The sequence below is a fragment of the Strix uralensis genome, chromosome 22, assembly GCF_047716275.1.
Source record: "Strix uralensis isolate ZFMK-TIS-50842 chromosome 22, bStrUra1, whole genome shotgun sequence".
NCBI classification, from domain to species: Eukaryota; Metazoa; Chordata; class Aves; order Strigiformes; family Strigidae; genus Strix; species Strix uralensis.
Window position 1 is genome coordinate 11,573,241 of NC_133993.1, and position 25,733 is coordinate 11,598,973.

Below are 25,733 nucleotides of genomic sequence, written 5' to 3' on the forward strand. Positions count from 1 at the left end.
CGCGGGGGCCAGCTCAGCCCGTCTCAGGCTGCTGCCCGGGGTCACACCAGAGCCCACACGAGCCAGGGCGCGGGAGCCACGCGGCTGCTGGCGGTGCGGCACGGCCAGGGCCGCTGCCTGTTTGCCAGGATCCTGGGTGCGATCTAGAGCCCTCGTCCCCGCCCCTCGCAGTCCCGTCTATGCCAGGACGCAGCCCAGGATAGAGAGGCACCTTTGGGGGGTGATGAGCTGCTGTCCCCCCATTTCTCCCAGCTGCAGGACCGGCGCCTCCCCGGGTGCGGGTGCTGGGCAGCAGCGAGTGGTGCTGCGGTGTCTGCGCAGGCTGCAGAGGCGTTGGGGGGGGGGGGGGGGGGGGCGCGGCAGGATGGGGCCGTGGTGCTGTGCTCAGCACCGAGGAGTGTCATCCTGCAGCCCCTGTGGCCTGCACTGGGGGTAAGAGGAGGTGCAGGGAGATGTATTTGTTTCACCCAAGTGACCGGATCTGTCCTCTCCAAGGTCTGCGTGTGGGATGAGAGGGGAAGGACAGATGCAGAAGCATTAAGTTTACTTAAAATTATGACTCACTGGGGGAAGCAGAGCAAAGCTGCCTTTTGCAGCTCCCAGCAAATCCGGGGCATGTCTGAGAACACCCCCTTCTGCCTTCCCCGCCAGCTCCTCTGGGCTGTTCCCTGTTGAGAAAACGGGGAAGAAAAACCCAACCAAACCCTGCCCCTTCTGCTGACGAGTTGCTGGGAGGATTCTGCCGCTGGAAACCTGCCCTGTCAGACTGTGGGAGCTCTCGGAGACACGAACATGAAAACCCTGCTCATCGTCCTGGTCCTGGCTTTAGCCACGATATTTGCTTTAGTCTGTGTGCTGCTGACCAGAGGTAGGGCCCCTGGCACCTGCCAGCACCAGCCCCCGGAGCAGGAGGACACCGATGACGGCCAGAGCCTGGTCTTTGCCGATCTGACGCCCGAAGAGATGGTGCAAGTGGTGCGGTACCTGCGGGGAAGCCTCGGGGTGCGGCTGGTCGATGCCTCGCGGGCAGAACCCTCCGACAGCTGCATCGCCTCCGTCGAGCTGCAGGTCCCCGCCAAGGCAGAGGTGCTGCAGTTCCTGGACGGGGCGGGGGCTCGCCCCCCCCGGGAGGCACTGGCCGTGCTGTACTTTGGGAACCAGCCGGAGCCCAACGTCACCGAGTACGTGGTGGGTCCGCTGCCGACGCCGGCGTATCACCGGGATGTGACGGTGCAGAAGTACGGGGGGAAGGTGCCGTACTATCGCAGACCCGTTACCGGTAAGGAGTACGTGGATATCAACACCTTCATCCAGCAGGAGCTGAGAAAGGCCCCGCGCTTCCTCGCCACATGCTGCGAGTCCGATGGGACCGACCTGGCCATCCTCACGACGGCCCCACGGGGCTTCAAGTCCGGCGACCGCACAACCTGGTTTGTCCTCTTCCACAACGTGGCCGGCACCGGCTACTACCTCTCGCCGGTGGGGCTGGAGGTGCTGGTAGAGCACAAGGACCTCCACGTCTCCCGCTGGCGGCTGCGCCAAGTCTTCTACAACGGCCGGTACTTTGCCAGCACAGGGGATCTGGAGGACGCATTTGTGGCCAACTTGCTGGAGGTCGTCAGGGTCAGGAAGCCCCAGGCTGACACGGTGCTGGGCTCGATGAGACCCCGGCACCCGCCCGGCTCCCCGGGTCCGCTGCACTACGAGCCCCAGGGTCCCCGCTACAGCGTCAGGGGCAACCGCATCACCTTCCAGGGCTGGAGCGTTGCCTTCGGCATGAACCCCAACTCCGGCCCGCGCCTCTTTGACATCAGGTACCGCGGAGAGAGGATCGTCTATGAGCTGAGTCTCCAGGAGGCCTTAGCCCTGTACGGCTCCAACTGCCCCGGGGGCATGTCGACCCGCTACCTCGACGGGAGCTTCGGCATCGGCAGGTTTGCCTACGAGCTCGTCCGGGGCCTCGACTGCCCCTACACAGCGACCTATGTGGACCGGCACTACCTGGCGGAGTCAGAGACCCCCAAAACCAACCAAAACTCGCTCTGCATTTTTGAGCATGATGCTGCCCTCCCTCTGCGGCGCCACTTCTCTGACTCTCAGTCCTTGTACTACGGCGGGCTGCGGAAGAACACGCTGGTCATCCGTGCCATCTCCACTCTCATCAACTACGACTACATCTGGGACTTCATGTTCCACGGCAGCGGGGCCGTGGAGGTCCGCGTGCACGCCACTGGCTACATCAGCTCCTCCTTCCTCCATGGCCGAGGCACTGACTACGGCAACCGGGTTGGGCCGCACACGCTGGGGACGATGCACCTCCACCACATCCACTACAAGGTGGACCTGGATGTCAACGGTAGGTTTGGGGTCTTCTCGCGTGGCTGCACTTCACTGTGGGCTGTGGCTCTGCCAGGGGCACGGAGCTCGAGAGGGTTTTCCCTTCTGCTGCACAGGGCAGATGAACTCTCTGGAGACCCAGGACATGGGGTACGAGCTCGTGAAAGAACCCTGGAGCATGCAGAATACCATCGAGCGGCCGTACCTCCGTAGGGAAAGGCTGGAGAGGGAGGACGAGGCAGCGTTCCCGCTCAATGCCCCCATGCCCCACTACCTCTGCTTTGCCAGCCCCTTCACCAACAAGTGGGGGCATCCGCGCAGCTACCGGATCCAGATCACCAGCTTCGCCGGGGAGCACCTGCCCGCCAGCAGCCCCATGGAGAGATCCATCAGCTGGGGCAGGTGGGTGCCAGGGCTGGGGCGTGCGCGGCTCCTGCCCCCCCGCCACGGCCTCAGCTGCTCCTGCCTCGTGGCACGGGGGGGCCGCTGCCTCCCAACAAGCCTGTGTCAGGCTGCAGGGAAGGGTTAAACAGCAAACACGTGTATTTTTTGGCTCTGAAAATTCCTTGAAAAGTTGCTCAATGACATCTGTTCATAGTAGTTCGCAGGCAGGAATCTGACCCCAGATAAGATTAATTTAGAGCAATTACATGTGCTTTTCCCTGTGAGGGCAGCCAGGCTGTGGGATGAACTCCCAAGGGAAGCATTGACATCCCCAGGTCTTGACATCCTCAAGTGAGGACAGAATGTCTCTTGGAAGAAGCTTGGGATAAACACAGAACTGGCTCAGTGCCGGGGTGAAATTTAATGGCTCATGTTCTGGGGGAGGCTGTAGGAGTTAAAAGTGGCTGTGGCTGAAGTGAGGGCGTTGGGCAGCGAGCAGCAGCGTCTGCACCTGGACATGTTTGTGTTTCCCAGCTGTGCTGGAGCGGCCGTGGGCAGTGAGCGATTCCCTGCGAGCCCCAAGGTGCCGGGGCTGCTGCCTGTCCCTGCCACACAGTCCCTGCCAGCCCCTTCCCTCCCTGACCCGGGATGGGCCGGGTCCCCCAGCACACACCAGGGAAGCATCTGGCCCCGTTTGCCAGTGCATCCCCGGCCGGTGATGCCGTGGCCCCCCTGCCCCGTGCCAGAGCCCCCCTGCTCCCCTCGCTGGCAGGTACCAGCTGGCTGTCACCCGGCGGAAGGAGGAGGAGCCCACCAGCACCAGCATCTACAACCAGAACGACCCCTGGACGCCCACCGTTGCCTTCGCTGACTTCATCAACAACGAGACCATCACCAACAAGGTGAGCTGGGGTCCCGGGGCAGAGGGGAACTGAGCACTGCGGGTCCCCCCTGGCTCCTGCCCTGGCCGGAGCCTTCACCCATCTCACAGCCAAACTGGGCTGCTGCTGGGCCAGAAGGGCCCTGCTCAGCCTGACGGCGCCTGGCTCCCCTCCTGCCCAGGACCTGGTGGCCTGGATCTCCGTGGGGTTCCTGCATGTGCCCCACGCTGAAGACGTCCCCAACACGGTGACCGTGGGGAACGGCGTCGGCTTTTTCCTGAGGCCCTACAACTACTTCGACGAGGATCCCTCAGTGGATTCGCCTGACAGCGTCTACTTCAGCAGCGAGCAGGACGCTGGGGCGTGCGGGGCCAATCCCCTCGCCTGCCTGCCCCACGCCACTGCCTGCACCCCCCAACTGCCCCCCTTCCGCTACGGGGGCTTCCTCAACCTCAGCCTGGCATGGCCACCCGGCGGGATCTGACGGGGCCGGGGCTGCTGCTGCCCCCGTCCCTGCTGGTGCAGATGGTCCGTGTCTAGCTGCCGGGTGCCCCCTTGGAGGGGCTTCGCTGCCACACCAGAACCTGCCCTCCCCGTGCCTGGGATGTCGTGTGCTCTGGGTCAGGTTTTCAGAGGAGCTCAGCTCTCATTTCGGCACCGTGACGCCGCCGAAGGTGGACTCAAAGCCTCTGAGAAACAGCCCCTAGGAGTGATTTTTGGAGACTCCATTCAGGATGCCACCCAAAGTGCTGTGGGGTGCCCATGGCCGCTCTCCTCCTCTGGGACCGGGGCTCCTGCCACCTCTCCAAGGTAGGTCGGTGCACACAGGGCCAGGGCCAGGCACTGCACAAAGCTGCAGCCCCCCTTGGAGCCCAGGGTTTGCCCAGGGTGGCGGGAGCAGCTGCCGTGGCAGCCACTATGGCCCAGCCACTGCCTGGGGGCATTGGGCTGCGCGGAGCCAGCGGCCTCCACCCTGGCCCCAGAGCTGCTGCAGCTCTAGGGCTGCTGGGGCCCAAGTGACGCTGAGTTCTGGCTGCTGTGGGGGTGCCAAGCTCTGGGACAGGGACAGGTCACTGGGCTGCACTGGGAGCCCACAGGAGCAGCACGGTGCCTGGCTGCGGGATGGGCACTCCCCAGGCTGAGCTGCCCCACATCCACCCTTCCCCAATAAACAGGCACTTGGGTGCTTTTTCTGACCAAACTGTTGCATCGCTCGTGGGTGCTGCTGTGACTTGTGTGGCTGGTGGCCAGAGCCCCGGCACTGCTGATGCTGCGGGTGCTGGTGCCCTGTAACAGCCGGTCCTGCCTCGGATCCACGGTGCTCACGGGGGCCCGAGGGCCACGGGGCCGGTTCCACACCCGGCACGGCTGCGCGAGCGAGCACCAGCTGTGCTCTTGGACCCCGGTGCTGGCAGGAGGCTCCCGCCGGGGAATATGGGACAAACAAGGGAGTTAATGTGTAACGGCTGTTCTGAGCCACATTAATCGGCTCTGGCCTTGGCTGCTGCCCGGCGTGCTCAGCCCCTGCCGGCGTGGGGACCGTTGCTGGCATGGGGACCCTTGCTCCCGCACTCCCAGCTGTGTGCACAGCCCCGGGCTGTGGCATCCCGCAGCCTCCGGAGCCCGTCCCCACTGTGCCAGGCTGGGCTGGGGACACCAAGAGCCTTGGTGAGGGCGGTTCAGCTCCAGCCTCACGGCCCGACCCTGGCACATGGCTGCAGATGCCAAGCGCTGGCCCCTGTGTCCCTGGGGCCGTGGTGGGCGTCTGTCCCCTCTGAGCCCTCCCCACGGGAGCTGTGGGCATGGCTCAGTGCAAGGCTGCAGCGGTCCCTGGGTGCCCTTGGAGGGACAGCAGGGGCTGTGCCCCAGGGGCATTTCTTGGGGGGAGCGGGCAGGATGCTCCCTGTGAGGGGAAGGTCGCGGCCGGCCGGCACCCTGCTCGCCGCTCTGTCCCCACGTGTTTGCGAGTTCTGCCTGGACTCTGCCCGCGTGCTGACGCAGGTGAGACCGGACACGCTCCCGTGCTGGCAGTGACCCAGCTCGTTGCCCGGCCCCAGACCTTGTGGCAGGCTGGGAACTTTCTGGATGAAACACTGGCACCGTGCGTGGCGTGTTGCGTTACAACACCGACGTGCGCTGCACCTGCAGGAGCTGCAGCCGGTGCCTTGGGGATTGCAGGGACACCGTGTCCCGGAGTGAGCCGCTGCCACGGCTGGGACCCAGCTCCTAGGCTGCCAGCTGGCCCTGGGCTCACTGCCCACAGACCCCACTGCAGCAATACAGCACCCCCAGCCTGGCCCCGTTCCACCCCCCAGGAAAGCTGCCTCGGCCAGTTCACAATGCACGTCCCTGGCCAGCACGGCTGCCCGGTGCAGGGGGCGGATGGGCTGGAGCCTGGCACGGCACTCCCAGAGCTGCAGCCAAACTGGCCAGGATGCAAAACCCTGCGGTGCCCAGGTCAGCAGCCTCCGCCGCCCCGGCCTGCCTAGGCTCCGCGCGGGGCCGGCGATTTACTCGAAGCACAAGGCACGGAGCCGGCGCTGGGAAACCTCTGCCCTGTGGGCGCTGGCAGCTCCAGCACAGACCTGCCCTGGGGCACATGGAGCCCGGCTGCGGCACCGGGGGATGCTGGGCTGTGCCGCTCCGTCACCAGCACAGCCCTGTCACCGGCACAGCCCTGTCACCGGCACAGCCCTGTCACTGGCACAGCCCCGTCACCGGCACAACCCCGTCACCAGCACAGCCCCGTCACCGGCACAGCCCTGTCACCGGCACAGCTCTCCCCTCGGCACAGCTCCGTGCTCACTCCCCCGGCCCCCACCATCCTGGGAGGGAGGAGGCGGCTGCTCCCGTCCCATTTCCTGGCCTCTCCCCTCTGCAGCCCCGGTTTTCCCGCAGTGACTCTTTCCAAGGAGACTGGAGCATGCTAGTCCCCATCCCCCAACACCTTTTGCCCCCATTTTCTGCTGTGAAATCTCTCAGGGAGAATTATCGCTGACTGTTTCAAAACATTTTTGACACGGAAGCCAAGTCTGTTGCATTCCTTCACGCTGGCCAAAGCCATTCTCAGTTGAGGACCCTGGAATGAGCTCCTGGGGAATTTGTTTTGCAAGAGTAATTCCATTTCTGTGCAAACTTCTGCTTTGCTGGGTTTTGTTTGTAGGTTGGGAGCTCAGTCCGGGGACGGGGACGCCTGGGTCCCACTCCCCCGGGCGCAGCGAGGGTGGCCTGGAAGGGGCGGGAGGAGCAGCGCTGGGCAGGGACGCGCCTGCGGTCGGGGCTGATCCTGCAGCGCTTCCACCACTTCTCTCCCGGGCACTTTCCTCTCCTTCATGTGTGTCCCCAGCTCATGGGCGGCAGCTGGGAAATCGCCGCTTGGCAGGACCAGGCTCACGCCGGTGCTGCCTCCCCCCACGTGCAGCCCTGGCCACTCCCTGGCCCCGCTCCCGCTCCCTGGCACGGCCCCGGGGACAGAGTTGGACCAGGCCAGCCTGGGCCAAGGGTGCTGAGCGCGGGGTCAGGCTTCGCTGTGCCCTCGCTGCCTGGGAGCACCAGCCCCGGGGTGACGTGAGGACGCGGGGGGGTCCCAGCAGCCCCTTGGCGCTGAGGACGAGCTGCCCGCAGAGCACACACGGTGCTGCTCTGTGACCGCGGAGCTGCCCCGGCAGCCCCAGCCGTGCGGGGCCGATGGAGGCAGATCTCTGAGCATCCAGCTGCCCGCAGAGCACGGGCGTTTGTAGGTACAATGCCTCTCCCTGGGCCTGGCAGCTCCGAGAGCGGTTTGCCATGGGTTTGCCTGTCAGAGCCCACGGCTCCCCGGGCCACGTGCAGGCAGGGGACAGGAAGCTGCCCACTGCCCCCGCTGGCTGCCCAGAGGTGTCAGCAGGCAGGACTCGGCGCTGGACGGGGCCTCTGCCTGCTGGGCGCCGTGGCAAACGGCACGCGGGTAGCGGCACACGGGTAGCGGTTCAAGGATCTTGACCTGAACTTTCTCGACTAGGGAGATAAGTGATGCATTTTCACTGGCTGCTAATCATTAACGCCTTGTTGCCTGTTCCCCCAGGAATGGGCAGCTGCCTGTTTTGCTGCAGCGGGCTCTGGCTGGGCGCCATGGGGCTGCGTGTCCGCACACCAGCGGCCGTGGTGGCCGGCCAGAGCTGGGGAAGGAGGTTTCTCCTGTGTCCGCAGACTCCTGGAAACAGCTCTGTGTGTTACAGTGACAGCGCGGCGAGGCTGGGGTGGGGAGAGGCCACGGGCAGGGGCCTGGCAGCAGCCGGACAAGCGGCATGTGCGGTCCGTCCCTGCAGCCGGGGTCTGGCGGGACAGTTTGGTGCAGGGGGGGTTCAACCCAGGGGAGCTGGGCTGGGAGGAAAGCCTTCCCTTGCTGGGGACCTCATCTGCAAAGGTCCTTTAACCCCACATCAGAAACCAGAAAAACGTCGCTGGCAGCCAGGAGCTCCCCAGACCTCGCTGTCTGAGGCTGCGGGGAGCTCCAGAAGCATCTTGGAAAGGTTCCCGCTGTGCAGAGTCCTGGTTAAATCACGAATGCCGTGGCAGGAAGGTGCTCTTCCATCAGCTGGAGGTTTCAGCTGGTGGGGGGGGCGGAGCAGCCTGCCCCCACGCCACGCGTGACCCTGTCCACATTCCTGGGCATCCCTGCGATGTTCGAGGTGCTTGGGGTGATGGCAGAGGGAGGGGAGAAATGTCGCAGCGCGGAGCTGCAGCAGCTCTGCAGCGCTGTTGGCCCCGAGTGCGGGGGCTTGAATCTCCCCCCGATAACGGGCGAACACCAGGTTCGGTGGGAGCCGCTGAGCTGTGGTACCGGGCGGCAGGAGGAGCGGGGGCTGCCGGATCCCTCCGAGCGAGGCAGCCCCCTGCGCAGCGCGGGGCGGGGACGGGGCGGGGAAGGGTTAAGGTGCTGCTGCTGGAGCCCCCCACGCCCTGCCGGGAGCCCTCAAAGCCTGTTTTCCCCTTTTACGTAAGTTGTTCCAAACATGTTTGTTACAACCCCCTGCTGATGCACCTTTGGCAAAAGTGGTTTTGGGTCCAAAGATCAGTGCTGGGACAAGCGACCTGCCCGCGGCAAACAAGAGCCTGCAGCGTATAAAACCCAGCGGCGCGGTGGAGCGCGGGACAGCCCGAGCAGCGCCGAGGAGGATGGAGGCCGCCACGAACCTCCTGCACGACACGGGCGTCCAGGTGACGCGCTGGCTGCAGCAGCACTTCCAGGGCTCCCAGGACTGGTTCCTCTTCATCTCCTTCGCTGCCGACCTCAGGAACGCTTTCTTTGTCCTCTTCCCTATCTGGTTCCACTTCAGCGAGTCCGTGGGCATCAGGCTCATCTGGGTGGCCGTGATCGGTGACTGGCTCAACCTCGTCTTCAAGTGGTGAGTGGCCCGGTGCCACGGCTCCCTCCAGGCGTTGGCACAGCTGGACTAACGCAGGCCAGATGTGCACTCTCAGTCTTGACGCGGGTGTGAAACAAGGACCAGAGTCCGGCCTCCAGCCTGGCAGTGGTGAGGGTCGCTCTTTCCCGAGCCGTGCGGCAGCAGCTCGAACCCCCCCCCAGAAGCCAGGCAGAGGGATCGACCCTCCTGCAGAGCCCTTTGCCGTCGGCCAGGGCTGCGCAGAGCCCCTCCCCACGCCTGGCATGGCCCACGCACACGGGCTGTGCCCCACGTCCCTGCAGCAGGGCCCAGCGGTGTGGCCGGGGGCTGTGCTGGCCACCCCGGCTCTGCGCCTGCCCCGCAGCGTGGATCTGCCCGCGCTGCCTCCACATGTGACAGTGACAGGTGGGGTCTGCCCCGGTGCCACCGTGAGACAGTTGCTCTTGACCTGAAAAAGACTTTGAGGGAGAAGACACCACTTGTCTTTCTCAACACTTTGACTCCCTCCCAGGCAGTTCTTGCTCTTCCCTTTCCAGGCCGGGGATGGGGACACGTACAGGCAGCCTTAGCTGTCAGGACCAAGCACCAGCTGGACGCTGTGTCTGCCGGGACACCCTGGACAGCTCATGGGCCCTTTGCCTCCTCCAGCGCCTGGGCCAGAGTTGAAGCCGCAGCTGCGCCCACCCGCTCTGGTGCCCAGGACCTCTATAGCCCCCTTTCTCCTTCCTTTTCAGGATCCTCTTTGGGGAGAGACCGTACTGGTGGGTCCATGAGACGGACTATTACAGCAATACCTCTGCCCCAGAGATCCAGCAGTTCCCGCTCACCTGCGAGACCGGCCCAGGTAGGGTCCCCCAGCCCTGGCGGGGACAGCAGGCGCCTGCCCAGGGACCTGCACACACAGCTTCCCACTCCAGGTCTCTGCCCCCACGGGGAGGGTGTGCTGGCACGGTCGGTGCAGTGGCTGGCAGCACACCAGCAGCACTCGCCCCTGGCTAGCTCTTGAGAAGGGCTGTTATCCCCGAGCCACAGCGCTGGCCCCCGCCGTGCTCCCGGGGACACTGGCCGTGCCTGCGGTGGGTGGAGGCAGGTCAGCCCCTGCGCCGAGCAGACCTTGACCCTTGGCGTAGACGTGGCGGTTCAGCACAAACCCCTGCCCGTGCTCGGCCTCAGCCTTGGCCCCGGCCGTGCTCTGCCCTCCAGCCCCAAACGCGGGCAGCTGTGCCGTGGGGAAGGGGTTTGCCCAGCTCTGGCTGTGCTTTGCCTGCAGCTTTCCACGGGAGCCAGGGGAGGCTGCAGGAATCCCTGGCACTCCCAGCACGAGCTGTTGAGGATGGTCAGTGCCCTCTGCCCTGTCCTGCCTGGCAGATGGGCTGTGGAGCCAGAGCCGTGCTCCCACCCTGCCCCTGCTCTGCTGGTCCCTGCTCCAGCCTCACCTGTGCCCGGGATGGAGCTGGGTGCCTGCTGTGGGGTGGCCAGCGGCAGAGGGGTGCTGGGTGCTGTGCACACCCAGTGTTGCAGCCCCCAGAGCCGGGGCTGCTGCTTCGGAGCCCCGCAGACACGAGGGCACAGCCCGCTCTGATGGGGGGTCTGACCTGGGGCTCTCTTCTGGCCCAGGGAGCCCCTCCGGCCACGCCATGGGCGCAGCAGGCGTGTACTACGTCATGGTGACAGCCCTCCTCTCCTCTGCCATGGGGAAGAAGCAGTCAAGGACACTCAAGTACTGGTAAGCTGTGTGCCAAAACCACCGTGCTGGGCAGAGGCTGCTCCAGCGCCGAGGGACGCACCACAGAGCCCATCAGGGCCCAAGCTGCGGGCAGACGCCAGGCACGGCACCCCGGGAGGGGTGTGCACGAGGACAGGCTCGGTGGGCGGCTGGGCACTGCTCGGGGTGCGCGATGGCAGCACCCTGGGCAGCACGATCCGGCCCTGGCACCGACGTGGCTGCCTGTCCCTCGCAGGGTGCTCTGGACGGTGCTTTGGACGGGATTCTGGGCAGTTCAGGTTTGTGTCTGCCTGTCCCGAGTCTTCATTGCTGCCCACTTCCCCCATCAGGTCATTGCAGGGGTCATATCAGGTGAGTGTATCGGACCCCGAGTCCTCTTCCCCATGGCACCGGGTGCTGGACCGCAGCTCCTGCAGCACTGGCCTGACGGACACACGCGGGGTCGTGTTGCAAAGCTGCATCTGTGGCTCTGCAGTTTCTGCCCTCGGCATCACGGGCAGGATGTCATCCAGGACACACCTTTGTCCCTGTCCCGTTTGAGACCTGAGTTCCAGTTGGGCAGGGAGGGAACTGCCAGCCACTGCTGGGCTCTGAGGGACAGTGACTGTGGCCTGAAGGCATGGGCAGGGCAGGCTGGGGGTTGTCACTGGGCGAGGGAGCAGAATCAGCCATCTGTGAGCAGTGGGGCACAGTGGTGGCCGCCAGGGCAGTCAGCACCGCAGGGAGCACCGGGGTAGCCCCTGGCACACGTCTCCTGCCAGAGCGCCCGGGGCCGTGGGGTCCACTCGGCTCCAGCACTTGCTGACGGGCGTTGCCTCCTCTCCCACTTCGTTACCGGCAGGGATGGCCGTGGCCAAGACCTTCCAGCACGTCCGCTGCATCTACCATGCCAGCCTCCGCCAGTACCTGGGCGTCACCTTCTTCCTTTTCAGCTTTGCCCTGGGCTTCTACCTGCTGCTGCGGGTGCTTGGCGTGGACCTGCTCTGGACACTGGAGAAGGCGCAGAGGTGGTGCGCCCACCCTGAGTGGGTCCACATCGACACCACCCCCTTCGCCAGCCTCCTCCGGAACCTGGGCATCCTCTTCGGGCTGGGGCTGGCCCTCAACTCCCACATGTACCTGGACAGCTGCCGGAGGAAGCAGGGCCGGCAGCTGCCCTTCCGCCTGGGCTGCATCGCCTCCTCCCTCCTCATCCTGCACCTCTTCGACGCCTTCAAGCCGCCCTCCCACATGCAGCTGCTCTTCTACGTCCTCTCCTTCTGCAAGAGCGCGGCCGTGCCACTGGCCGCTGTCGGCCTCATCCCGTACTGCGTCTCCCAGCTCCTGGCCGGGCAGAACAAGAAGGGTCTCTAGGGGCATCCCTGCAGGTAACGGTGCCCCCTGGGCAGGCAGCCGCCCCGGCGCTGGGCTTGGGAGCAGTCACCGGACCGTGGGTGCACCCCAGCCACTCTTTGCTCCCCACTGAACCTGCACAGATCGGCTCCACGGCGGGAGCAGCCCGCAGAGGCTGGGCTGGCGGCACTGCCCGACAGCTCCCGCGGCACAGACCCACAGCGCCAGGCGTGCTGCGGGCTCGGGCGGTCTGCGGCCAGCTGATGGCACAGCGAGCCCCGTGCTCCCAGGACTCTACTGCTGACCCCCCCACACCCCAAGGACACAGCGGCTGTGGGGGGAAGACCCTGCGCTCCCCTGCAGCTCACGGGGATGCGCCACCTCCCTGCTGCAGGGCTGGGGGTGGCACCGCGGGGAGCAGGGTGCTCACCCAGGGGCGCTGGGGCTCTGCTGGCAAGGCAGCTCTGTTACAGGAACAGGCAGACACTGTGATTTGGAGATAAAGCTCCAGCTTGCGGGAGCCCCCCCCAGCCCCGAGGTGTTCAGTATTCACTGAAGCAGCATGGGGTACATGTATGTGTGTATATACGAGACACATGTCTACATACACGTACACGTACGGGTGTGTCTGTACACAAGAAGTGTTTTATTAAACCTGAAGGTGTGTTCAGCCGGTGAGGTCAGATGTCTCGCTGGCCGGTGAGGTGGGATGGGGACTGGCTCCCGGGTGCAGGGGTGGCGGCGGGGGCTGCTGGAGGCAGGACGTCGCTCCTGCGGGACACGGCCAAACCCCCGGGAACGACAGTGCCGGGCTCCGCTGGGCGCCATCGCCTTTCACCCTCGGGTGCGTTCAGATGTGGCCAGCACAGCAGCGGGGGCGGGGGGGGGTGTCAAGCTGCTTTTTGTGCTGGTTATCCAGGTTTCTGGGTGCACCTTGTGCCAGGAACAGGGACACAGTTGTGTTACAGAAACGAGCGCAGCTTTGGGACGGATGGGCTCGGCTGGGGCTGTGCCGAGCCCCCAGGCTGCGGGGTCAGGGGCCAGTGGCCAGCGCTGGCTCAGCCTCCAGGCACCGACCGCTGGCTCTGCCCGGGGCGCGGGAAGCGGCTGTGTCAACGTGGGGTCCCAGCGCTTCGCTGCGCCCCCGGCTCTCCCGGCAGCCCCGTCCTGGCCCTCCGGCCTCAGCACCTCGCTCCTTAGCAGGAAGCCGGCTGCAGGCTCCCCCGCTGCTTCAAAGCCATAGGGGCTGTGCAGCCTGCCAAGTAACTCTGTAAACATCCTCTCTCGGTCTGAGCTATAGTTTGAAATAGATATGAAGGTGCAGCTTCTTTCCTCCTGCCAGACCGTACGTGTGCACGTGCAGGCTCTCCCCAGACACCAGCTCCCGCAGCATTTACCCCACACCCCGCTACAAGCGCCAGCGGCGTTCTCTGCTGTCACACCTGAGAAATGTCACCTCCCCTGCCCGGACCCTGCACCGCCCTCGGGAGAAGGTGCCCAGCGGAGCCGCCCGTTGTCCCCATCTCCTCCAGCTGGGGAGCGGCTGTCCCGACTGGAAGGATGGGGACGGGCAGCCGGAGCCCACGGGGGGAAGAGCCGCAGCAGAGTCCGACAGGCGCTGCTGGCAGCAGCAGTGAAGGAAACGCCAAATATACAGCTCAAACACACGACTTTAATGTTTTTCTGCCTGCAAAACAAAGCACTCGGTGGCCGCCTCCATCCGCGTTTAATCCTCCCATGCAGAGGCAGCAGCGGGCGCAGCGCGGCTCTTCCCGGCTACAAACGGGGGAACCCCCGCTCGCGGGAGAAGGGCTCACGCAGTTGTTCTTTGGTGCCGCCTCCTTTCCTTGCTCACAGGCTGGACAACAGCAGCTCGTCCTCCTGCCTCCCAGCTCTACCTCAGGCAGCTGGAACTGGTGACCAGCTTAGTTTGGTCTTTTAAGGGGGATTTACTGATCTGAGATTCCTCCAACTCCTGCCACATCTCAATCTTTCTTCTTCCTACAAAATTTCAGCAGCAAAAGCTTGATTCATCTTCTCTGCACTTGTTGGCAAGTATCATACCCAAACCCTCCACTTCTTACCAGTATTCTCACGTCTCTGAATGCATCCAGCTTATTACAAACAAACACACTCACAAAGCAACTACTCCTCAGCAACGGGTACAAAGTAAAAAGCCACAACGTACTGCAGAGGGGAAGGCCGCTCTCCTGGTTTTAAGCAGCCTACAAAATGGTTAAATAATGATTACTGTGTACCACTTATCTGGGGAAATGACAGAACCCTTGCAGCAAAGCGTGGACAGCAGATCCCCTCCCCGTTATCCTCGAGCTCCGAATCACCTCGCACAGGGCACACGCACACGGGCAGTTGGTTTTACATCTTTATTCTCTGGGAGAGACGCTGCCGGAGCTCACGCGAGGCGGGGGAGACCGCGCTACTTTGGGAACTGTCTCTTACGCTTCAGGGCTTCGATGGCTGATGAATTCCTGGAGCAGGGCTTCTACTTCTCCCCGTCGACTCATCTTGGCTGCCTTGCCCTGGAAGCGGCCCCGTTTCCCGGCTCCTTTGCCCCCCAGCAGCTCCGCCACCCTGCAGCGACCGGAGCGCAGGCTGAGGGCCGAGGGGGGAGCAGCCCGGCCCGACCCGCTGCGAGAGCCCAGGGCTGTGCCCGGCCAACGCCACCCAGCTGCTCAGCCCCCCATGACAGCTCTCACCAGTTCTAGGGAAACCAGAGAACACATTACCTGGGACCTAAATGCTCAACTGCGTCAACAGGCCCAGCCAGGAGGAAGAGTCCTGCTTCTCTTTCATCCCCCACCGTCAGGAAGAGCAGGGCCTCCTGCGGACAGATGGGCCCCATGCAGAACCACCGCTGCCTCCTCGGCCGGGGAGGGGAGGGAGACACTGGCCACGGGACCCAGCCAAGGACACAAACAACGTGCGAGCTCGTGTGTGTTACTGAGGCAGAGGCTCGACTTGAAGAAAAAGGGAGGGCGGCTGCTGGAGCCTTAACACTCGATCGTACGTTGTGGGGGACAGAGGGGTACTGGGGTACCCTAGGGTGAAGGGCTGGGGTTGGGTAATCGCTGTAGGCCCCTTCCAACTGAAATAGTCTAGTCCTAGTCTAGTCTAGTCTAAAACAGCCGATGAGGTTCCGTACAGCTCTTTGGGGGACAGGCTCTGAATTTTTGCTGTTGTATTTCTTGACTGTTGAGGATTCCCCTGCAGACTGAGGCTGCTGGGGACAAGAACCCCCATGACCCCGGAGAGGAACAGGCCCGTCACCTGGCCTGGGGCGGCAGAAGCCCGGCCCTGCCTGCGCCACGGCCCCCAGGAAGAAGCTGCTGGTGCCAGGTCAGTCTTCATCCGTCAGTGACTCACCTCTGTCCCGATCTCATTAGCGATGATATTCATAAATTCAGAGTCACCCTCTTTCCTGTATGGACGGGTAAAAAAACACTTCAGAAAGGAGCAAAAATCCCCTCTAGAGTCCAAAATACAAATCAGAAACTGAAGGCCTGATCAGGCCTGGGGCTGTGGCCTCTTGCTCTTAGGATGGAGATTAGTTTTTAACTATACATCTAACTCCTCCTTGTGCATCTCTGCAGACATATTAACAATTATTTAAAATTATTTATCTTTAAGAAATAGAGCTCCTCAGGTTTATTTGAAAATATCAAGGGCAGAGAGAAATCAGATAGACACACTTATTTATTAGCTATAAAAGCAGAAGAATCCAGTGACTGAATACTAACACCTTCTGTTAACTACACAAGCTTCCAGCAGGCTGTTCACCTTGTTTATATTCTTCCTTGAGAAACAAGCTTGAATAGGCGTCAGAGAGACGCAACCACCATAAAACGTGCAAGATGATACCACTGTACCCTCTTCCCTGAACTCCCCCATACCTGTGTAACACAAACAGCTGGCTTTGAGCAGGTTTGCTCTTGAAGTCCCGCGCTATCAAAACAGCAATGTCTCTAAGCAGGTTCAAGTTATTCTGAAAGAAAAGCAAATAAACTGTTTTCACTGTCAGTGTGAACACTGAGCTGTGCTCCCAGAGATGGGAGCGGTTCTCATAATGTCCACAAAAGCTGACGTCTACTATTCAGTTCCCAGCTATCATGACTAAAGCTCAGCCCTGCGGGAAGCAGCCACAATCTGCTTTTCTCAGCCATCCTCACACCTTCTGAAGCAGCTTCACAGAACTCTGCAGTCTCTTCACAGCCTCTACGTGCTCACCTGGCCCATTTCTGAAAGAACAAGGAGAATTTGGATCGCCAAGGACAAAGGAGGGACAAAGAAAGGACTTCTTAAAGGAGCAAAAGCAGATAGCATCATAAAACGCACCACACAAGGTACCCTGAGGCTTATGTGCTATTTGTCAGAAGGAACAGTAAAGATGAAATAAAGTGGAAAGGGTATTACTTGAGCAGTGAGGTTAGAGCCTTCTCAGTACTGTGACTTTGTTCGACTGACTTCAGCACTCTGTTTCCCGCCAGGAAAACCAAGTTCGTTTTGTTCTTTTTCCCTTTTTCTGTGCCAAGGAGTTTAATAACCTTAAAAAGAAAATCACCCTGGTCAGAAAAGAACCGTACTTGCTTATACTCACACAGGTGGTCAGTTCCTCCTGGACTATGCCTTATTGTGAATATTGGGTCTCTGCCAGCGAAAATAAACTGATTAAAATCAGCCATAAGGTCAACATACAAAAAAAAAGGGATGGTGATACAGTGGAATGAATCCAGTCATGGCCTGCACTCTGCAGTGCATCTGGATGTCTCTGCTGGGACACAGACTCCAACAAGTGACTGAAAAGACAGAAACACTAAAAAGGCAACTCCAGAACTTTATCTCCACCTCCCTGCACAGAGGATTTCTCGTTCACAACAAACACTCAAAAATGCCGGAGCTCTGAGCAGAGGGGACAGACAGCCAGTGGCCCAGCACGGCCCCGCCACAGCGGCGATGCAGCGTGTGCCCTCGGCAGAGGCCGCAGCGGTTCAGAAAACACCCCGGCTGTGGGCGAGGGGCCAAGCGCCGGCACAGGCAGGGAAGGAGCCCGTGGACGGGTCGGAGCTGCCGGCGGGTGTGCGGCCTGCCGGGGCTCACGCCCCAAGCTGGACAGCTCCCAGCAGACCCCGGGCTCAGGGCCTCGGGCTGTCCCCGGCCCGAACGCGCAGTGCGGCCGCAGCCCCCACCTGCAGGTCGCTCAGGTTGGAGACGTGAGTCCCGCAGCACATGTTGGAGTCTACGCCTTCGATGTCAACGACTCGCACCGGCCCCGCGTGGTCATCGGGCAAACCACGGCTTCTCACCTGCCAAGAGGAGGACAACGGCACACACGGTGGCAGCTGTGCCGCAGCGACTCTGGTCCCACCGAGACCATCGGTTCTCTCCCCACCACTCACTGTTTCGATTTCAGGGTCATCTGCAGCCAGTTCCCTCACCACCACCGGCACCCGCTCCCGGATTTTCTCATTCACGCTCCTCTCCAGGGCCCCCATTTGCTCTGCTGTCACGGAGGGGGTGTCCAGCTCAATGACGCTTCGCTGACGGCCCAGCTCCCTGCACCGACGAAGAACATCTGCTGCTGTAGCTAAGCCCAGCCCAGGTCCCTCTGCGCAGCACTAAGTGCCATCCCACTGCTGGGAATGTGGCAACTGAAACGAAACCTACTGCCTTCCTCTCCCTGTTATTTCCAGAGCACCAGACACATGCCAAATACTTGCAGAAGGACAAGACAGAGCAAATACTTTGCACAGCTTCTCTCCAGTTCAGTCACCCCTCCCAGGCCCTCTGAGCTCGAGACAAGTGTCCAAACTGCTTTTATCAGTGTTCAGCTCCCTGCGGCCCAGCACGGTGGCACACACCAAACAACGTAAAACTGGGGTCGAAAGGAGCCTTTTCCCTGCTCACCATGAAGTTGTCTTGAACCCAAACATCTGTTCTGCGATGGCAGTGATGAGATGCTGTCCTGGAAGGGACGTGCAAGCAACGGCTTTGAGTGCCACCGGACACAGGAAAAGAGATTTTCAGCCAGACTGCGTTTCTTCTGCTGACGTTCCCCGTGACACCTGGGAGCGCCCGGGCGCTGTGGGGCTCACACTACGGCTCGGGAGCAGGGAGAGGCAGCCACGGGCCTCGGGCCCAGAGAGCAGCACGGGGCACGGTGGACACTTCAAAGCCGGTTGAACTTTCCCTTCCCAAGCTGTTGGCTGGGGCTTGTGCCCAGGCCAAGGAGGGCCCGCAGGGGCGGCCCCAGGGTGGCCTGTGCCTGGCTGGGGGGCGGGGGACAAGCTGGGCACTGGCCACCCCCCGGCCCCGGGAGGGTGACGCCGCCCCAGACGGGGCCCGCGGCACTGCTGGCCACCGGGCCACGAGCCGTTACCGGGCACGGACCTGAATGTTGCTGCATGTGGTCGAAGCGGCGCTCCCAGTCCAGCGACAGCAGCACCTCGGCGCCCGGCTCCAGCGCCGCCGGCACGAAGTGGACGGCCTCGGGCCCCCGCCGGGTCACGCGCAGCACCGGCACGTCACCGATGAGGCCGCGGTCGTCCGGCTGCGACACGGGGTGTCAGTGCCGCCAGCCCGGCCCCTGCCCCGGCCCCGGCCCCGCACCCGGCCCGTACCTGCCCGCCGCCCTCGGGGAAGAGGATGGTGTCCTCCAGTACCACCTGGAACCCGCGCACCGGCTCCCCGCCGCCCTCGGGCCGCAGCTCCGCCGCCCGGCACGACACCACCCTGGTGGCGAACTGAAACGGAGGCGGCGGCGTCAGCACCGTGAGGGCCGTGAGACCCTCCCGCCGCCCGCCCCGCCGCTACCTGCCGGGCCCAGCTGTCCCGCTGGCAATGGAACACCATGGCGGCGGCGGCTGAGGGGCGCGGTGACGACGGCCGCGGGGGGACACGGGGCCGGCGGTAACGGCGGCCACGGGGGGACATGGGGCCGGCGGTCGCGGCCGCTTTGCCGCGGGTGGGCGGGGCCTGCACGGTGACGCGCGCGCGTTCCCGGCGGCGGCGGGGCGGGAGTTCTCGGGGCGGGCGGTTCCCGAGCGGACGGCAACGACAGGCGGCGGCAGTTCCCGTTTATTGCCCGGCACCGGGAGGCCGGACGGCTCCCGCCGCGCTCGGCGCGGAACCAGCCAGGGCGGCTCCGCTTCCCCGGAGAGCCCGGCCCGCGCTGCTCGTCGGTGCGCCGGGAGGGCTCCTGCGGCGGCCCCGGCTTCAGAGGTCGTCCTACGGGAGAGAGGAGCGGGGTGCCAGGGCACCGGCCAGGCAGCCCCGGGGAGCAGCTGGAGCCGCTGCCGGTGTCCCGGAGCCAGCGGAGGGCCGGAGGCTCGGTGGGGGCGGCCGCAGCGTCTGGGGGAAGCGGCTCTCGGGCAGCACTTACATCCAGGTCGTCCATGGCTGGGGGGGGGCCTTTGTCCGTCACCTTCTCCAGGAGCTGGACGGGAAACAAACAGCTGGGGGACTCCGACCACCGCTGCCTGCCGTCCCCAGCACCCCAAACGCCCTGGGACGCCCTGGTCTGCGGCCCGGCTCACCTCCGCGTACTGCTCCACCATGGCCCTCTCCGCCTCTTCGTCTCCTTCCCAGTCTCGCCAGTTGTCAAAGTCCACGGAGAGCCAGGCTGGCTGTGGGCAGACAGAGCAACCTCTGGGGAGGGAGCAGCATGGAGGGGACCGGGCAGCCCCGGGATTGCTCTGTGGGCGAGCGCAGGCTGCTCCTGCACGGGCAAGGGGACGGGCGGGCTGGGGCAGGCAGGAAGGGGAGCGCGTCCCTTCGTCTGCGGGTGCTGACCCTGAGCCTGCCTGCATCGAGGGAAAGAGGGGCTGCATCCCTCCTGGAGGGAGGGGTCCGAGGGCTGGTGGTGACTGTGAGGTTGACTGTGAGGTTGTGCCCTTTGGCAGCTGTGCTGGGACACGTGCGGGGCCCTGGGTGTCTGTGCTGGGGGCAGGTTGGTCCCCGGGAGCCGTGCAGCGCTGCCTGGGGACAGCAAGCACGCTGAGGCTGGTCCCGGCTGCCGGGCGCCGCACACACCTTGATGTTCTCCTTAGTGATGCGGGGCCAGGCCACCTTCTCCTTCCACTTCCTCATAAAACATGTGATGGAGCGGTCGGAGCGTTTCTCCCGTGAGTCCTGCCAAGAGAGCGGGGGTGCTGCACCTCGGTGTCTGCTGGACTCCTCTCTAACCCACTGCAGACACGCACAGGATTAAAGCTCAGCCGCGTCCAGGCTGCGGCGGACACAGAACCACGGGGATGAGTTGTTTCTGGCCCAACACAGCGCTGTGAGTGCCAGGCCCAGGGTCAGGGCTCCCAGGCTTGTGCTCACCCCACTCGGGGTCTCGGGAAACAGGCAGGACTCAGTGCTGGGCAGTGCTGCTCCAGACTGCACAGGCTGGGTTTAACTCTGAGCCTGACACAGGCTGTCAGAAAACAGTTTGCTGGGGGGAGCCTCACCTTGGAGTTGATCCTGGCATACAGGTCGATCTCATTGTAGAACTCCACACCGTCTGCATTTCTGCAACTGCCAAAGCACAGAAACAGCCTGGGTTAGGAGAGGGCCGAGGCCGCGCGTGCCCTGTCCCCCGCGCCACCGCGTCCCTCACCTGAACACCACCCGCTGGCTCTCGAAGACGACCTCGACACCCGCGCTGTCCTCGACGCAGAACTCCAGGTGGACGTAGCGCGGGCGGTCGTACCACAGCGTCCTTGCAGGTTGCCTTGGGAAAGCGCAGACATCGGGGGCGGCCCTGGCACCCACCGGCACCCACCAGCGCCCCGCGGGGACGCGTCTGGGGCACGGGGCGGGGACGGGGGCAAGGCCGGTGCCCCCAGCGTGTGCCCCGCCCGGGCCGCGGGGCGCTGGGCCGCGGGCACGCAGCGCTCCGCTCTCACGGCCCCTCGCCCCGGCAGCCGCTGGGACCCGGCCCGCCGCCCTGCCCTCGCGCTCCCCCCTCATTCCCGGCGCCGTTCCCCCGCTGCGCCGGCCCGGAGGGTCCTGGCCGGGGCGCCTCCGCCGCCGCCCGGCTCCGGGTGGACGCCCCAGACCCCGACCGGCCCCTGCCCCGGGGAGCGGGCGCTGCCCGTCCCGCCCGGCCGCGCTCACCTCGCCATGGCCGTGCCGGCCCCGCCCCGCGCTATTTCGGGCCGGGGGCGCGGCTGCCGGCGGGGCCGGGAGCGGGGGCCGGGAGTCGGCCGGGCCGGGGCCGGGGCCGGGGCCGGGGGCGGGCAGAGTCAACTCGCGGCCCGGTCACCGCGCCGAGACCGCCGGGACCCCCCGGACCCCCCAGACACGTTCCGCCGGGCCGCGGGGGGACGCGCGAGCGCCGCGCAGGCCCCTCCCCCGCCAGGCCCGGCCCCGCCCCGCCCCGCGCCGCGGCGGCAAGATGGCGGCGGTGCGGCGGCGCCGGTAGCGGTGGTCATGGAGGCGGAGGGCGGCCCGCTGGGCCCGGGGGAGCGCTGGGCGCCCGTGGGCGCCGTGTCGGCGGCGGCGGCGGCGGAGGAGGACGACGAGGAGGAGGCGGCGGCGGCGGCGGGGGGGTCGCCGCAGTCGGTGCCGCGGCTGCGGGCCGAGCGCCGCCGCCTGCAGGGGGCGCTGCTGGCGCTGGCCTCGCACTTCGCGCAGGTGCAGTTCCGGCTGCGGCAGGTGGCGCGCGCGGGCCCGGCCGAGCAGCGGCGCCTCCTCCGCGACCTCGAGGATTTCGCCTTCCGCGGGTGCCCCGCGCCGCCGCCCCGCGGCCCCGGCGCCGCCCCGGTGAGTGCGCGGAGCCCCGCGGTGCGTTACGCCCCGTGCCGAGGCGGCCGCCGCGCGGGAACCCGCGATCCGAACCGCCGGCGAGCGCCCGGGGCGCGGGGTCGGGTGCGGGTCTGGGGAGGCGCTTCCCGCGCCGGAGGAGCCGGGGCCGGGTCCTTGGTGTTCGGGCGCGGCTCCTTCTCGGGCTGACTCGGGGTTCGCGTGAGCTGAAGGAAACCTCGTACCGCGGCCCTGTTCTCTGGACGTTGGCTAAAACTGTAAATCTTCAGCTGTATTTCCTCGTAACTTTTTCTCAGAGTGAGCGAGAGAAGCAGGAGCAGATTGAGGTGCAGAAGGAGAAGCAGAGGGAGCTGATCCTGCAGCTCAAGACGCAGCTGGATGACCTGGAGACTTTTGCTTACCAGGAGGGCAGCTATGACTCGCTGCCGCAGTCGGTGGTTATGGAAAGACAACGGGTAAGGCCTACAAAGCCCTTCTGCCTGTCTGAGCATCTGTGAGCCGCTCGCAGGCTCCGCGAGTTGGTCAGTCCTGATTTCTCGCCAGCAGCTGCAGCAGAGTATCAGTAGTTCGTCTGCACGTGTAAAACCTGTCCCGTGTCTTCTCTTGCAGTTTTCTTTGTGCAGCAAAGTGGCCTGTTTCCAAGGTGATGGGTGGGTAAAGGAAGATTATGAAGCTCGTGGGCAGCAGCACCACACCGTGAGATCACACCACTGACTTGTGTTTTGCAGATGATTATAAATGAGCTGATAAAGAAGCTGGACATGGACTTGAGTGAAGATATTGCAACGCTCTCTCCAGAGGAATTGCGACAGCGTGTGGATGCTGCCATAGCACAGATTGTTAACCCAGCCAGGGTGAAGGAGCAGCTGGTGGAACAACTGAAGACCCAGATAAGGGACCTCGAAATGTTCATCAACTTCATTCAGGGTCAGTGCTGGGTTTTTAGATGAGCAGGTTGAATTGCTTTGTAATTCCCTGACAGAGTCATGAGGAGGGACGTCACAGGTGTCAGAGGATGCAGGGAGGGTTTCTGGGTCGCAGGGAAGTGCAGATCTCTGAACTGATGATGGGGAGAATGAGAGACTGACAGAAAAGGTGCAGAGAGGTCTAAGGAATATTGACCTTCATACTTGGGGTACACAGCTTAAATCCACAACTGTGAAACAATAGTGTGAAATTCCTCTTCTAGATGAAGTCGGAAGCTCTGGTAAGGCGGAAGATGGACACTGTGAATGCACGGGCAGAAAGGATGGCGGTGGCTCCTACAAACCCAGTACACGGCCTTCAGGAAACAGAGGTGGGCACTGCTTGGCTTGGAGCTCCCAGCTCTGCTCCTGCTGTCGCTCACTTGAGGCTCAGCAACCGTGAACCAGCATCCAGCCACGTCAGCTGCTTTGCTTTCTTCCTGGCAGTTGGTTTCTGTGCTGTGCTGCTCCCGCTGACAGGAGGCCTGTGTCCAGTTCCTCTTCCCTTCCTCAAGGGATCGTTAGCGCAGTCACAGAACCTAAACGTGTGGCACAGAGGGTGGGATTGGTCCTCAGTGGAGGTCGGGAATAGAAGGGACTTTGCTGCTTAGTGCAAAACGCAGACAGCCTGGGCAGCCTTGTCTTGTACACTGGGCTGCACTGTAATTAATGCTCGTTGAGTTCTCAGCGCTGTGATCAGATCCAGCGAGCAACGATCCAGCGTTCTTGGTAATTTGAGACTTGTCTACTTATCACATGAATTTATTGGAGCTAGAGTAGTATACTAGAGGAAATACTACAATACCTTTACCTTTGTAACCTGAGGCGTCTGCTGCTAGTCAGAGATAATAATGCTGGCCCAGGTGGAATTTGGGTCTTACCCAGTGTGGCTGCTCTTGCAAACTGAGTTTAATAATGGCGTCAGGAGTAAGTGGCAGATGTTAGCCTGCTGAGACAAGACGCTTCTTGAAGGTAGGCAGAGATCTCCTTCAGCAAAGGTTTTGGTATCTTCTAATTATCTGTGTGATATCATCGTGTCTAAAGAATGGTCTTTCCTCACTGTGTGTGTGCCCACTAGGAAAGCTGTTGTAGGGTTTCTTCTCTGTAAGATGACCTGATCGTTGACAAAAGGCCATACAAACGTTTGTTTTTCTGGTTGGCTTCAATGCTTTGAAACTGGAAAAAATATCATCAGTCTTAGCAACGAAAGCTCCTGAAGAGGAGGAGAATCCATGGCGGAGGAGGAGCAGACATTTGCACTCCCTTTGTGTGTATGAAAGCGCAGAGCTGTTGATTCCTTAATGAGAATATTTTTTTTTCTCTTTTCTAACCTGATCAGTGAACCCAGAAGATGCCAGAAAGATGCGAGAAACAGGCCTGCAGCTCATGCGTCGCATGCTTGCCGTGCTGCAGATATTTGCTGTCAGTCAGTTTGGTTGTGCTACTGGCCAGATCCCTCGCACCCTCTGGCAGAAGGACCAGGCCAACCAGGACTATTCCCCCTTAATTCAGAAACTGGAGTTGTCGGTGGAGCGGGTGAGGCAGCTGGCCTTGAAGCACCAGCAGGAAGACCATGTTATCAGTTCCTCCGACCTGCAGGACGTCCCCTTAGGAGGCAGAGACGAGCTGACGCTCGCTGTGCGGAAGGAGCTGACTGTGGCTTTGCGAGACCTGATGGCTCACGGGCTCTACGCCTCTTCTCAAGGAATGAGCCTGGTGTTGGCCCCCATCGCGTGCTTGATCCCTGCCTTCACCTCGTCGCCGCAGACCATGCACCCCTGGGAGCTCTTTGTCAAGTATTACAATGCTAAGAACGGACAAGCCTTCGTGGAATCCCCGGCCCGCAAGCTCTCCCAGTCCTTCGCCTTGCCTGTGACAGGAGGAGGGGCCGTGACCCCCAAGCAGAGCCTGCTGAGCGCCATTCACACGGTCCTGATGGAGCACGACCCCTTCAAGCGCAGCGCGGACTCCGAGCTGAAGGCCCTGGTGTGTCTGGCTCTGAACGAGCAGCGCCTGGTCTCCTGGCTCAACCTGATCTGCAAGTCCGGCGCCCTGGTGCAGTCCCACTACCAGCCGTGGAGCTACATGGCAAACACGGGCTTCGAGAGCGCGCTCAACGTTCTGAGCCGCCTGAGCAACTTGAAATTCAACCTCCCGGTTGACCTGGCTGTCCGGCAGCTGAAAAACATCAAAGATGCTTTTTGATGTACTTTTGTTGTAGATCATCCGTTTTCCACAAGTAGGCAGCTGTTGGGCTCGAGAAGCCTGGCTTTTTTAAGACCAAGTTTGTCTCTTTGAAATTGATACTTTTTAGGGAAACCTTACGGTGTCTTGATGCTGGAAATCTGTGTTTTCCAAGGCTGCCGCTGCAAAGCTGCTGAGGCTGCGCGCTTACAGCCCCTCACCTGCCCCTCTCGTGCAGCTCTGAGGAGCAGAACCGTGCCGGCGAGCCTGTGCCGGCGAGCGTTGGCCGCGGGGGGCTTCCCTGGCTGCGGTAGCGGCCTGGCCACGGGCCCTGCGGGCGGGGGATGCCCCTTGGGACGTGCAGCTTGGCCCCTGCGCTGTGGCCGAGGGCTTATTTCTCAGAGTTTGTGCTATAAATGTTGCCCCCGTGAGCCGCCTCCTGTGGAGGAGCGAGGCCAGCTGGCAGGTGCTTTGTGGCCTCAGGGGTCGCCCGGGGGCGAGTGACTTGCCCTCCCCAGCGTGAGCGTATGAAACAAGGGGCAGCTGCTGAGCCGCAGTGGCCCGGCAAGCCCCAGCGGTGGCCACCTTCAGGCTGCCACTGGGGGCCGACAGCCCCTGCCTCGCCCAGCAGCCCCCAGGTCCCTGTTCGAAGCTTTTGTGCAGCGGCCGGCGCGGCGGCCCGGTGTTGTACGGGGGCATTAAACGGCTTCAGCAAGTGTCCGCGGGGGGAGAACCCCTCTCCCGTCACTGTCTTTTGATTCGTGTCCATTAC

General features: G+C 63.1%; 5 protein-coding genes across 13 annotated transcripts; 3 read left to right on the forward strand and 2 right to left on the reverse strand.

Annotated features, from left to right (window-relative positions):
• Positions 1 to 781: 781 nt before the first annotated feature.
• On the forward strand, positions 782 to 4,803 carry LOC141953557 (amine oxidase [copper-containing] 3-like). Its single transcript, XM_074892219.1, has 4 exons — positions 782 to 2,356; positions 2,454 to 2,739; positions 3,494 to 3,623; positions 3,784 to 4,803. The coding sequence occupies exons 1-4, from the start codon at positions 793 to 795 to the stop codon at positions 4,084 to 4,086; spliced, it is 2,283 nt and encodes a 760-aa protein (XP_074748320.1). The 5' UTR covers positions 782 to 792; the 3' UTR covers positions 4,087 to 4,803.
• A 3,918-nt stretch (positions 4,804 to 8,721) lies between these two features.
• On the forward strand, positions 8,722 to 12,717 carry G6PC1 (glucose-6-phosphatase catalytic subunit 1). 3 transcript variants are annotated; one of them, XM_074892259.1, is made up of 6 exons: positions 8,722 to 8,989; positions 9,724 to 9,833; positions 10,607 to 10,715; positions 10,951 to 11,066; positions 11,648 to 12,082; positions 12,191 to 12,717. In XM_074892259.1, exons 1-6 carry the CDS (start codon positions 8,760 to 8,762, stop codon positions 12,349 to 12,351), a joined length of 1,161 nt encoding a protein of 386 aa, XP_074748360.1. In that variant the 5' UTR covers positions 8,722 to 8,759; the 3' UTR covers positions 12,352 to 12,717. The 3 variants fall into 3 exon arrangements, with proteins under 3 accessions (XP_074748360.1, XP_074748363.1, XP_074748361.1); XM_074892262.1 differs by having other exon boundaries at positions 11,557 to 12,082; positions 12,191 to 12,325; XM_074892260.1 differs by having other exon boundaries at positions 11,557 to 12,332.
• Positions 12,718 to 13,699: 982 nt separating this feature from the next.
• Positions 13,700 to 19,007, reverse strand: AARSD1 (alanyl-tRNA synthetase domain containing 1). Of its 4 annotated transcripts, none has more exons than XR_012631901.1 (14): positions 18,876 to 19,007; positions 18,683 to 18,805; positions 18,453 to 18,612; positions 17,970 to 18,051; positions 17,462 to 17,618; positions 17,252 to 17,368; positions 16,479 to 16,609; positions 16,237 to 16,303; positions 15,959 to 16,050; positions 15,432 to 15,486; positions 14,795 to 14,889; positions 14,508 to 14,639; positions 14,132 to 14,272; positions 13,700 to 14,048 (listed from the first exon to the last, which is right to left on the reverse strand). XR_012631901.1 is itself a non-coding variant. In XM_074891767.1 (14 exons), exons 1-14 carry the CDS (start codon positions 18,993 to 18,995, stop codon positions 13,986 to 13,988), a joined length of 1,407 nt encoding a protein of 468 aa, XP_074747868.1. In that variant the 5' UTR covers positions 18,996 to 19,007; the 3' UTR covers positions 13,700 to 13,985. The 4 variants fall into 4 exon arrangements, 3 of the variants coding, with proteins under 3 accessions (XP_074747868.1, XP_074747867.1, XP_074747869.1); XM_074891767.1 differs by having other exon boundaries at positions 14,236 to 14,272; positions 17,970 to 18,027; XM_074891766.1 differs by having other exon boundaries at positions 14,236 to 14,272.
• Positions 19,008 to 19,124: 117 nt separating this feature from the next.
• Positions 19,125 to 21,306, reverse strand: PTGES3L (prostaglandin E synthase 3 like). Of its 4 annotated transcripts, none has more exons than XM_074891773.1 (7): positions 21,165 to 21,306; positions 20,665 to 20,778; positions 20,516 to 20,582; positions 20,094 to 20,192; positions 19,598 to 19,687; positions 19,444 to 19,497; positions 19,125 to 19,289 (listed from the first exon to the last, which is right to left on the reverse strand). In XM_074891773.1, exons 1-7 carry the CDS (start codon positions 21,170 to 21,172, stop codon positions 19,278 to 19,280), a joined length of 444 nt encoding a protein of 147 aa, XP_074747874.1. In that variant the 5' UTR covers positions 21,173 to 21,306; the 3' UTR covers positions 19,125 to 19,277. The 4 variants fall into 4 exon arrangements, with proteins under 4 accessions (XP_074747874.1, XP_074747873.1, XP_074747872.1 ...); XM_074891772.1 differs by having other exon boundaries at positions 19,444 to 19,516; XM_074891771.1 differs by having other exon boundaries at positions 20,094 to 20,249.
• A 122-nt stretch (positions 21,307 to 21,428) lies between these two features.
• On the forward strand, positions 21,429 to 25,681 carry RUNDC1 (RUN domain containing 1). Its single transcript, XM_074891765.1, has 5 exons — positions 21,429 to 21,812; positions 22,109 to 22,267; positions 22,541 to 22,739; positions 23,002 to 23,109; positions 24,117 to 25,681. The coding sequence occupies exons 1-5, from the start codon at positions 21,480 to 21,482 to the stop codon at positions 24,980 to 24,982; spliced, it is 1,665 nt and encodes a 554-aa protein (XP_074747866.1). The 5' UTR covers positions 21,429 to 21,479; the 3' UTR covers positions 24,983 to 25,681.
• The last annotated feature ends 52 nt before the right edge of the window (positions 25,682 to 25,733 follow it).

What these genes read in the sequence shown, in the direction of transcription:
- LOC141953557 (XM_074892219.1), top strand. Translation starts at nt 793, where the DNA reads ATGAAAACCCTGCTCATCGTCCTGGTCCTGGCTTTAGCCACGATATTT. An exon ending in GGTGGACCTGGATGTCAACG is followed by an intron (nt 2,357 to 2,453) that starts GTAGGTTTGGGG and finishes TCTGCTGCACAG; the next exon opens with GGCAGATGAACTCTCTGGAG. An exon ending in ACGAGACCATCACCAACAAG is followed by an intron (nt 3,624 to 3,783) that starts GTGAGCTGGGGT and finishes CCTCCTGCCCAG; the next exon opens with GACCTGGTGGCCTGGATCTC.
- G6PC1 (XM_074892259.1), top strand. Translation starts at nt 8,760, where the DNA reads ATGGAGGCCGCCACGAACCTCCTGCACGACACGGGCGTCCAGGTGACG. An exon ending in CTCAACCTCGTCTTCAAGTG is followed by an intron (nt 8,990 to 9,723) that starts GTGAGTGGCCCG and finishes CTTCCTTTTCAG; the next exon opens with GATCCTCTTTGGGGAGAGAC. An exon ending in CTCTAGGGGCATCCCTGCAG is followed by an intron (nt 12,083 to 12,190) that starts GTAACGGTGCCC and finishes GAACCTGCACAG; the next exon opens with ATCGGCTCCACGGCGGGAGC.
- AARSD1 (XM_074891766.1), bottom strand. Translation starts at nt 18,995, where the DNA reads ATGTCCCCCCGTGGCCGCCGTTACCGCCGGCCCCGTGTCCCCCCGCGG. An exon ending in CAGCTGTTTGTGTTACACAG is followed by an intron (nt 15,487 to 15,958) that starts GTATGGGGGAGT and finishes CCGTCCATACAG; the next exon opens with GAAAGAGGGTGACTCTGAAT. An exon ending in AGCCATCGAAGCCCTGAAGC is followed by an intron (nt 14,273 to 14,507) that starts GTAAGAGACAGT and finishes ACCATTTTGTAG; the next exon opens with GCTGCTTAAAACCAGGAGAG.
- PTGES3L (XM_074891769.1), bottom strand. An exon ending in ATGCCAGGATCAACTCCAAG is followed by an intron (nt 20,250 to 20,515) that starts GTGAGGCTCCCC and finishes GCGTGTCTGCAG; the next exon opens with TGGGTTAGAGAGGAGTCCAG. An exon ending in TGGTGGAGCAGTACGCGGAG is followed by an intron (nt 19,517 to 19,597) that starts GTGAGCCGGGCC and finishes GGAGTCCCCCAG; the next exon opens with CTGTTTGTTTCCCGTCCAGC.
- RUNDC1 (XM_074891765.1), top strand. Translation starts at nt 21,480, where the DNA reads ATGGAGGCGGAGGGCGGCCCGCTGGGCCCGGGGGAGCGCTGGGCGCCC. An exon ending in GCGGCCCCGGCGCCGCCCCG is followed by an intron (nt 21,813 to 22,108) that starts GTGAGTGCGCGG and finishes ACTTTTTCTCAG; the next exon opens with AGTGAGCGAGAGAAGCAGGA. An exon ending in ACGGCCTTCAGGAAACAGAG is followed by an intron (nt 23,110 to 24,116) that starts GTGGGCACTGCT and finishes TAACCTGATCAG; the next exon opens with TGAACCCAGAAGATGCCAGA.